The sequence below is a fragment of the Humulus lupulus genome, chromosome 2, assembly GCF_963169125.1.
Source record: "Humulus lupulus chromosome 2, drHumLupu1.1, whole genome shotgun sequence".
Classification (NCBI taxonomy): Eukaryota; Viridiplantae; Streptophyta; class Magnoliopsida; order Rosales; family Cannabaceae; genus Humulus; species Humulus lupulus.
The window spans coordinates 194,381,594-194,392,223 of NC_084794.1; the positions used below are offsets into that span (position 1 = coordinate 194,381,594).

Genomic DNA, 10,630 nt, shown 5'->3' on the forward strand with positions numbered 1-10,630 from the left:
ATCCAAATCGAACAGTCAAAAACATTTTTCTTCAAACTTTTAAAATTTTATTTACGAGTAATGGTAGACACACTAAAATTGCACATACTTGTGTGTTAAATTTTAACATTGATAATTTTAAGTGGGGAGATCATCAATTATAATTGTCAGATTGAGATTAATTAAAAATGATTATCATTGTGGAGATAGTGTGTAAATTGAGAGTGTCTTAGTTACAACACCCATTGGGAGTGCTCGGGGCATGAGGTGAGGGTGCATAATATTTTGGCTTTCCCTATCGACTGTCTCTCCCACTAACAGACAGACAGTGCTCGCTCTTATTTTCTTCCATGGTCGTCTCATTTGCAAGTTTGTAGGAACATTACAGTAAGTGAATGTGACTCCATCTTTTGAAAAGCCCTACTCAGTGTCTTTATGGCTTTTCTCTTTCGAAAATTTCAAGAGGTATCTTTTCCTTTTTCTCTGATTTTGTCGAAGTAGACAAATTTTTATTTTCACATCTTCCCTTCTTTGGAGGGTTCGGGTCGCTTTATAAGTTAGTTGAACTGGGTTGTAGTTTTCTCAAGGTTTTTATTATTGTTAATTTGAAATTGTTTCTCTGTGTTTTTCGTGATTGGTTAGTTAGAAATTTATATGAAAGAAGTTATTTTGTATGGTTTTGGATGCTTGGCTTGGCTTTATCTACATTTTCCACAGAGTTATAAAACAAAATGCGTTCATGGGCTTGCAATATATTACTGAAAATTGAATTTAAAGAAAGATACTTATTTGGGTTTGTGGTTAATGTTGAAAGCTCATTGTTAAGTAAGTTGGTTACAATGCATATATGTGGAAATTGGAAAATAAATTGTAGTCATAAAAACTTACCATTACAATTATCATTGGGTGCTGAATGGTTCTGTATTTAGAGACCAGTGTTAGCAGCATTCGATGTTGATTTATATTGTTACCGAAAGGTTTAAATTTTTGGGAAAACTGGAAGTACAAAATCCAACAATGATACTTTTTCTGGGTCCACGGTTGCACATGTACATAAATCAATTGCATTCTTTTCATGGTTGATAATTCAAGTTCAAACTGTTAATTTTCAGTTTGTGAAAATTCTTGCAAAAAATCCAACATTTGCTAGGGATCCAAGGAAGCTGCAATATGATTCAGACATAAATCGACTGTTCCTTTACACCAGGTTAATTTCTCACACTTTACTTTTTTGATGTTTATCCTTTTTTTCATTAGTGAAGATTAGTTATGCATCTACTCTATAAGAAATCATAGTTTGCTAGCAACTATATACTATCTAGCATAAGACTTGGATTGTCAAATTATCAGAAGGTTGAGTTTTCCATTCTTTTGGACGTTTGTTTGTGAAAATCAATCTAATTCTACAGCGAGAGGCTTCTACGCCCCTAACTACACTCTCCTTCTGTTGTGGTGTCTTTTAGGTCTTCCTAGCAGTCTCTTCTTTGACTAGGTGTGTTTCTCTACTCTGTTGTGAGTCTTTTTCTGGTGCATTGAAGTGATGGATGCTTCCAACGAGAAAATTTGAGAACTCAGTGAGAATATTGATGATGAGCTGGTTCTCAATCTGACCCCAAATGAAGGGGTTGTCAAAAAATACAAGACTTTTAGCCATTGGGAAAGTCACTGAAAGGAAGATTTTACACCGGACGCTTAGAAATAGTCTATGTCAAACATGGGGTATGATGAATTGGGGGATGGAAGATCCCAAAAATGACACTTATATTTTCTCTTTCTCTAATGGTACAAAGTGCCTGAGAATATAAGAGAGAACTTGAACGGTGAACTAATGTCATACCATTTTCTTCCCATCTGTTTTGCTTAAATACTACTTTTAATTCTGTTCTGAAAATGTTCAAATTACCCCCTTCATAAACCAATGAAAAAAAGAACGAAAAGATAAGGCATAGTATAAAAGCTGATGACAAGGATAACCAATATCTGCCAGAAAAGCCATACTGAGGTTCCATTAGGCATGTGGAACTCTCTATTCTGAAAATTTTCAAATTACCCTCTTAAGGCATGTGCTTTACTTCCACAAAGTCTAAGGTTCGAGTCCATCTTGGGTACCTACATAAGAATTGCTATAGTTTCCTGGTCCCCAAATATTGTAGGGTAAGCTGAAGATCCTAATTAAAAAGATAAAAAAACTACAGGATGTTGCAGATTTTTCACATAAGGTTGTAGAGCGTTGATTAAAGATGAAGACAAGCACTACAAATATATATATATATATATATATTGAAAAAGAGACGAAGGTCACATGTACATGAGTATTAAAGTCTTGTGACTTTTCTTTAAATCTGGATGAAAAGATGAATTATTTGAATTTATTCTATTATTTTCTGCTTGTGACACTCACATTACCAGAAATAAAATATAAGAAATGGTACTCTGGCTTATGTTGAAATGGTGATATGATAAGGTAACCAAATAGACTTTTGAGTGGATGTTGATGGGGAACTGAATTCTGTCCCCATGAATTTGAAGCCATAATCTCATTTGTTTTGAACTCACTGCCTTTTCCTTAGGTTTTCTTAAATCTTTTGCTTACCAGAAAACTTTTTTTTCTTAATTTTTTGTTTATTCAGTTACAATCGTTTGGGAAAGAATGCTGAAGAGGCCGATGTAGAGGAGATCATAGACATGGCTAGTAAAGCCCTTTTTCATGATCAAGAGAAGCTAGTCCAAGAAAATGTCCATTCTCAAATTAAAAGCTTCTGCATGTCTATGGATGAAATTCTTTTCAATATAGAGTTGAGAAATGAGTCAAATGAATCACCTCATGAGTCAAATTTTGCTTCTCACAAAAATGGTCTTTGTTTTGCTACCAATAATCATCAGGGTGAGTTTATATTTTCAACATCCCTATTATATGACATTGATGTCATCTGATGTTTCAACAAAGTAGTCATGCACATTTCATATGGTTATTCATTCGTACTTTCCGTATGTATCTCTGGTCTATAATTAATAGAAGGTATAAAGTTTCAATGTACTAATAGATTCGTGGAGTAAAATAAAACCTGTTGTTAGTACCATGCATCATATTTCTTTGTTCCAGGAATTTCTGGACATTGTTAGTTGAGATTTTTGTAAGAGGATTCTCAATGAATTAATCATCACACAAACATGGTGCTCTTTCTAGGTATTTAAGAGAATGTTGGAATGATATTTGAGAATAATTTTTCAGTGCAGATGTACCTGAAACTACGCCATTAAGACGAGCTGAAGTTTCTCAGAAACTCAAAGATATTATGGGCTACACACTGGAGATCAAACCCTCTCAAATACCTCACAAGGAAGCAGGGCAAGGTTTATACTTAAATGGTGAAGTTGAAGTTGGTGCTGTGGTTGCCATCTACCCTGGTGTAATCTACTCCCCTGCTTATTATCGCTACATTCCTGGATACCCAACAGTTGATGCAACGAACCCGTATTTGATCACAAGGTATGATGGGACTGTGATCAATGCTCAACCTTGGGGTTTGGGAGATGAAATCCGTGAGGTGTGGGATGCCTTGACTGTTCCAAAAGTCAGTCTCAATATGCAGGGTGATGAGAAAGGTGCAGGTCAGTTGCAGAAAATCGTAAATGTGCCTTTCAAAAACAAACAAGTCAATTATGGTGGTGATGTTATAGAGCGAAGAAATCCATTAGCTTTTGCTCATTATGCCAACCATCCTGCCAAGGGTGTTGCCCCAAACGTTATGATTTGCCCTTATGACTTTCCATTGACCGAAAAGGACATGCGAGTTTATATTCCGAATGTTGTATTTGAGAATTTAGAAGACACGAAATTGAAGGGGTTTGGCAGTTCTTGGTTCAAATATGGGAGCTTTAAAAAAACTGGATCTGAGGTGCCTCTTTTGAAGACTTTAGTCGTGGTGTCTACAAGAGCTATCTGCAACGAAGAATTACTTTTGAACTACAGGTTGAGCAACTTGGAGCATCAGCCAGAATGCTATACTCCAGTTGATGAAGAGGAAGATGCTAGTAGATGAAGCTAGATTTTTGAAGGTTGGTGTTCTTTGTTGCTCCTTGTAGCATTGTCCCTTTAATTGATTCTTACTTGTTTTACAATAAGTTAGGCAAAAGCTTGTCCAAGTGTCTAAAACCATCCACAACATTTTTTTTGTCAAGTTCTGCATCTACAACTTGGATGTAGAAAAGGAAAAAAGTTGGATGTTGCAACTTGCAATACTTATGTTAATAATTATAGTACTGGACTCTCCTATAGCAGGCCTATCATTTTATTTTTCACCCCAGAAGGTCAAGTTGAGTTAGAACTTTCATGCTTTGATCTATTTGCTTCTTGTGCCACCACTTAGTTATGCTATTATCACCACTAGCAATACTTTTCATTTGTCATTCTCAAATGTTATATTGATCTTTCCTTAATTCCTATTGGATGCCAGTGACTTACCAGATTTTGAGCCTATGTTTTATTAATTAGGAAAGGAAAAAAACAGAACAAAGTATAACAGCTAATTCATAATGGTTTTTGATGCGTAACTTGAGGTTAGCTCAAATATTGGGTAGGCGAGTATGTGCGTTCCTGCTTACTTATGTAGAAGCTGCCCTTAAAACAATGGTTAGGATTTGAGTATATTGAGAATATAAAAGCAAATAATCAATGAATAAGAACGATATTTGTGGTAAAAGCTAAACAATGACAAAATGATATATATATATATATATATATGGAAAACTTCTCAATAGTTACTACCCATAGATGGGTTCTAACAATTATGATGATATGGCAACATAATGACTTGGTATAGCAAGTCACCAATAGGTAAATATTTTTTTTTTACATTAATTTCGAATTTAGGTTTTTTTTGCCATAATTAATGGTGTTTTCAACCAATGAGAAACAGAAGTTATATTTAGAAATTGACATGCATTTGAAAAATGAAAAGTTTATAATATTATATTTTCATAATAAATACACGTTTTTCATCAGGTAATCCTTCCAAAAATTTGAAAAAATTAAAATTTATTTTTAGAAATATTAATTAACAACTATAAATATGAATCATTGATCTTAATCCAATAGTTAATATTTCAAGATAATAGATAAATAGAAACGTGTGCATATATTATGTTATAATTTTGTGTTCCCTACTCGTGAATGGTTTTTAGCGTGATTTTTTTTATGACCGTTTATATTGTAGTTATTTAGAACATCCTGCAAATTTTCAGAAAATTCAAAAAAATTTACAGTGCCGAAAATTAGGTTCAAATATGTTGTTTTCCATGAGCATAAAAAAATTAGTCACGCATGCAACAACCCATTTTGAACCTAGTTTTCGACATTGTAAATTATTCAAAATTTTCTGAAAGTTTGCATGATGTTCTAAATAACTATAATATACACGGTCATAAAAAAAATTACGCCGAAAATTGAGTCCCACCGGTGTGGCTCTTTTTGTAGCCCCTACAACAGATTTTCCCTATAATTATTATATAATTTTTTAAGATAAAAAAGATAAGTGATTGTACAACGAATTCCCTATAAAAGAGAGATAAAAAAAATTAAAAATGAAACTAAATTTGTTATAAAATTACTGAGAATAATATAAACTAAAATATAGAAAAAGATAGACAAAGAGTAATGTAAGGAAGAGTGAAATTTTGTGTGTTATTTCAATAGGGGATGGACCCTATTTATACAGATAAATATGCCCTAAGAAAATCAAGTACTACCTTGAATACATTTAAGAACTAATGTTGATATTTAACTTTGGGTAACCTAGTGATTCTCCATTATTATGGACATCCATACACATAATATTTATAATACTCCCTCTTTGATGTCTATGAAAACTGTCTCATTAAAATCCTTGCCAGAAAAACCCAGTGGGCAAAAACTCGGCCAAGGGAAAAAGAATGCAGTGTGTATTTACTCTCCCTCATTTTGACGCTCTTGAAGATCCTTTAATCGGCGCATTCCGATCTTATGTACCATCTTCTCGAACGTTGATGTTAGTAATGACTTTGTAAATAAGTCTGCAAGATTGTCACTTGATCGAATTTGATGAACATCAATATCGCCACTCTTTTGAAGATCATGTGTGAAAAATAACTTCAGTGAAATGTGTTTGGTTCTATCTCCTTTAATGTACCATCTTTTTAGTTGAGCAATATGTTGACGCGGTTTTTCGCCAACAGTGAATTAAGAAAATAACAAGGTTGAATTAGTGCTTGATAATAAACCGAAATAAGAAATTAACTCTCAAGAACACATCTTTTTACGTGGTTCAGTGGTTAAAATCCACCTAGTCCACGAGCCTATATTAATAATGTTTTCTCTCTCTCTATTTTAGCAGAGTTTCAACATTATAGAATAATCGTCACTCTTCCTGTCCAATATTTTCAGAATTTATAAAGAAATTCCTTGGACAGGTTTGGGTAATCGCGTGAGTCAATCACGGATTTACATATTTATTACATTTAATATGAAATATTCTCATTTATGCTAGGATATGATCTGATCATGAAATAAATGGTCTCCTAATATCTAAGACATTAAATATTACAGACTGATGATAAATGATCGTATATAATACATGGTTCTTTGGGGATCCGCAGATTCTCCATATGCTTGAGTTACCATGAACTGGATATGTCTCCGAGCTCGTACTGTGGAGGTCGTGCCGTATGAATATCATAAGCTCGTGCTTTGCAACTTATGCATTCCTAGCTTGTATAACCATCGTGAAAACTGTGTTGTCCACATGGATAATATATGGATTCCTTGGCTATTTCTTCCATGTATTTATTTGCCAGCTGTACCCGAGCTGAGTGAAAGACTCGTCTTGAAATTAGGGTACACATTTGCCCCCCAAGTCCCTGCTTGTAACACTCTGGATAGCCAAGACCGTTACACTGTGTGTTTATATAAAGTGCAAGACTTGCTAATCAAGTCGTTTAGATAGAAACGTGTTACTGAAACTACAGTTGAACTATGGCTAAAAGATTTTGGTCACAAAAGTTTCATTTAGCTATAATCTAACATTTTTACATGGGATCCCAAAAGTAGTAACGTTAAAAGACAGTTTACAAAATTTCAGAATTAAAATACAGTTACTAGCCACTCTAAGGCAAAACAAACATTAGGCTTTTCCCGTCCGGTACTACTCCTCGGTCGTGGTGGCCGATCAGCTGACTATGTACATTCAGCCTCAAAGCTCTCCGTCTCAGGACTGGTCCACTTTGCCCTTGCCTTTACTTGCACCACGTAGCACCCGTGAGCGGCGGTCCAGCAAGAAAACACAATAACAGAGCATAAACATCAGTCAAACAACTAGATAACTCATACAGTATAATCATACACTCAACATTCCAAATATTCACATTAATCCAGTATTCATCATACCAAGTTCATCATTTCATACTAACAATCAATTCACATATGATAACTAGGGTCAACGCCCTTAGGCCGCACCCTCTATTTATCCTACTGACTCCGGCCCGCTTAAACCGAGCTCAGTGAATTTCAAGCTGTCCTCAGCTACTAGTGGCCGAATCGCGCCCTATGCGCAAATATTGATTACGACACTCTTAGGTCGTTTATCACATATCCCATGGCATAATACCATCTATGACATCATACAGATTTATGGAGCTCTTAGTCCCAATACAGTCAAATAACTGGGTGTAGTTTTCTTACCTTTAGATTCCGATAGCTTTGTTCAATTCAACCCTCAAGCACGATCCTGTCCGAACCCTAGCGTACACCTAGTCACGGTCACAAGTTAGAACCATACCAAACTTCAATTCCAAATCCTAGCCTAAGGACCAATCCCGAGCCCCTGGGAAGCCCTAATTCCACCAAACGGGGTGGTGGAATCAAACCCCGAGCCCCTGGGCAAAAACCCTAAGAAATAACCCAAAAACCCCCTTCTGGAAACAGGGTAGCGCTACAGCGCCATAAAGAGGGCGCTACAAACAGAGACAACAGGCTCCCAGACACCCAAGCCTAGTGCTGTAGCGCCCTAAGGCTAGCGCTACATCGCTAGTCACAGCACAACAAAGACTCAGATTTTCCCCTTCGAACTTCCTCGAGCAAAAACTCCTCCAAACCTCAACCATACCCCAAAGTAAGCCTATCAAAATCTCCAACTCACCCCAAATGACCTAACCATATGAAATTCAACCACATGCACCCCAACATAAAGAAATCACCATGGTTGAGCCTGAAGCTCAAAACTCAGCAGAACAACAGAAATCACAGACCTTAAAGCTAGAATTTCTTACCTTTGATGGATGAATTTGACCTAGGCTATCTTCCACTTTCCCTTAGCCTTCTCCTCCTCAAATCCTTAGGCTTAATCCCCTAGAATTCCCACAGAAACTCAGCTTAGAAACCAGTTCAACACCAAAAACCAAGAACTGAATAACAACCTCAAAATCTTACCTCAAATGGATAAATAACCTCTGCCAATTCCTCAAGCCAAATCAAGGATCCTAGTGTTGAGTCTTAGCCTAAGCCTTCTCTGAATTTTAGCTCCGAACTCCAGAAAAATTGGTGAAGAAAAGCCCAAACCGTATAAGAGAATAGTGCCCTGTTTTTTCCTTCTTTCTTTTCTCCTTCTTTTCTTTTCCTTTTTGTCTCAATCCTTCTTTCAGATTTCCACTGCCTTCTACACATTCTACTAAGGCAATAAAGAAAAATAATACATATCTCTGCTTTTAACTCAAATGACCAATTTGCCCTCCCATAAATCCTAAGCCATTAAATCATTCTAAGGGCATTTTGGTCATTACACCCAATTCCCACTAATTCCTCGAATGTCTCTAATAATTACCGCTTATTTCCCGACACCTAACTAATCACCAATTATATTCCACAATATCAAAATAGACTCCAATATATTTCCTAAATTCCCAGAAATACCCCCAGGTTTGCCCCGAGCCAGGTATAAATTCCCACTGTGACTTTTTTGCTAAACCGCTCACTAGGATTGCCTCGAGTCACAAGCTACAAATATATCCACATAATAATGCGGTCTCAACAATTTATCACAGTTACTTACATTTATGCCCTTAGTGGGCCAAAATTACGAATATGCCCTTCTAACCTAATCAGGGCCTACATGCATACTAATACACATAGTCATGCATCACAGATATCCAAGTAATCATATAACATGCTTTTAATCATTAAATCACATATAATCCAGTTATGCCCTCTCGGCACACTAATAAAGGCCCTTAAGCCCTAATAGTAAATTTGGGTCGTTACAACTATGCCCTCCTAATGAGAATGTCGTCCTCATCGCTGTCTCAAGCTCCCAGGTCGCCTCCTCGACCCTGCTATTCCTCCACAACACCTTAACAAGAGGAATCGTCTTACTCCGTAGTATTTTATCCTTCCGATCCAAAATCTGAACCGGTTGCTCCTCATAAGCTAAATCTGTCTACAACTCCAAGTCTTCATACCTCAACACATGTGTCGCATCTGAGACGTACTTCCGGAGCATAGAAACATGGAATACGTCATGAACTCCCGACAACGATAGTGGCAAGGCTAACCTGTAAGCCACCTGATCGATCCTTTCCAGGATCTCAAAAGGTCTGATGAACCTTGGGCTTAGTTTGCCCTTCTTCCCAAACCTCCTCACCCCTTGCAATGGTGAAACTCGGAGAAATACATGGTCCCCAACCTGGAACTCCACGTCCCTACGCTTGGGGTCAACGTAGCTCTTCTGTCTGCTCTGTGAGGCGAGCATCCTAGCTCGGATCTTCTCAATAGCTTCGTTTGTCTTATGAACCATATCCGGCCCCAAATACTTCCTCTCACCCATTTCATCCCAATGAATGGGTGATCTACATTTCCTCCCATATAACATCTCGTAGGGAGCCACTCCAATCGTTGATTCGTAACTATTGTTATATGAAAATTCAATCAACGGTAGATACTTACTCCATGACCCCTCAAAGTCAATCACACACGCTCTGAGCATATCCCCCAATACCTGAATCGTCCTCTCAGACTGTCCATCGGTCTGAGGATGAAAAGTTGTGCTGAATTTCAACTGAGTTCTCATAGCCTTCTACAAACTACTCCAAAACTTGGAGGTAAAGATAGGATCCCGGTTTGACACTATAGACTTAGGAATCCCATGGAGACATATGATCTCCCTCACATACAACTCTGCATACTGATCCACGGTATATGTCGATCTCACTGGAAGAAAATGGGCTGACTTGGTGTATTTGTCCACTATCACCCACATCGAGTCATGAAGCCCTACTGTTCTGGGTAAACCTCCCACAAAATCCATCGTAATATCCTCCCATTTTCACTCGGGAATACCCAAAGGCTGAAGCAACCCTGCTGGTCGCTGATGCTCAGCCTTCACCTGCTGACAGGTTAAACATTTGGCTACTACTCCACCACATCCTTCTTCATTCCGGGCCACCAATATAACGTTTGTAGATCATGATACATCTTCGTGGTACCCGGATGAAGTGAGTACGATGTCTTATGTGACTCATCCAGTATCTCTCGTCTGATCCCCTCATCAGCTGGAACACAAATCCGTCCATGATACCATATCAAGCCAACCTCCGAAACAGAATAGTCCTTAGCTACTCCCGCTAG

At 37.2% G+C, this 10,630-nt stretch overlaps 1 protein-coding gene across 4 annotated transcripts; it reads left to right on the forward strand.

The window, feature by feature from the left end:
- Positions 1-211: 211 nt before the first annotated feature.
- LOC133818838 (uncharacterized) lies at positions 212-4,344 on the forward strand. 4 transcript variants are annotated; one of them, XM_062251932.1, is made up of 5 exons: positions 215-366; positions 1,092-1,186; positions 1,443-1,471; positions 2,610-2,863; positions 3,217-4,344. In XM_062251932.1, the coding sequence occupies exons 4-5, from the start codon at positions 2,665-2,667 to the stop codon at positions 4,020-4,022; spliced, it is 1,005 nt and encodes a 334-aa protein (XP_062107916.1). In that variant the 5' UTR covers positions 215-366; positions 1,092-1,186; positions 1,443-1,471; positions 2,610-2,664; the 3' UTR covers positions 4,023-4,344. The 4 variants fall into 4 exon arrangements, with proteins under 4 accessions (XP_062107914.1, XP_062107916.1, XP_062107915.1 ...); XM_062251930.1 differs by lacking the exon at positions 1,443-1,471 and having other exon boundaries at positions 212-444; XM_062251931.1 differs by lacking the exon at positions 1,443-1,471.
- Positions 4,345-10,630: the final 6,286 nt, after the last annotated feature.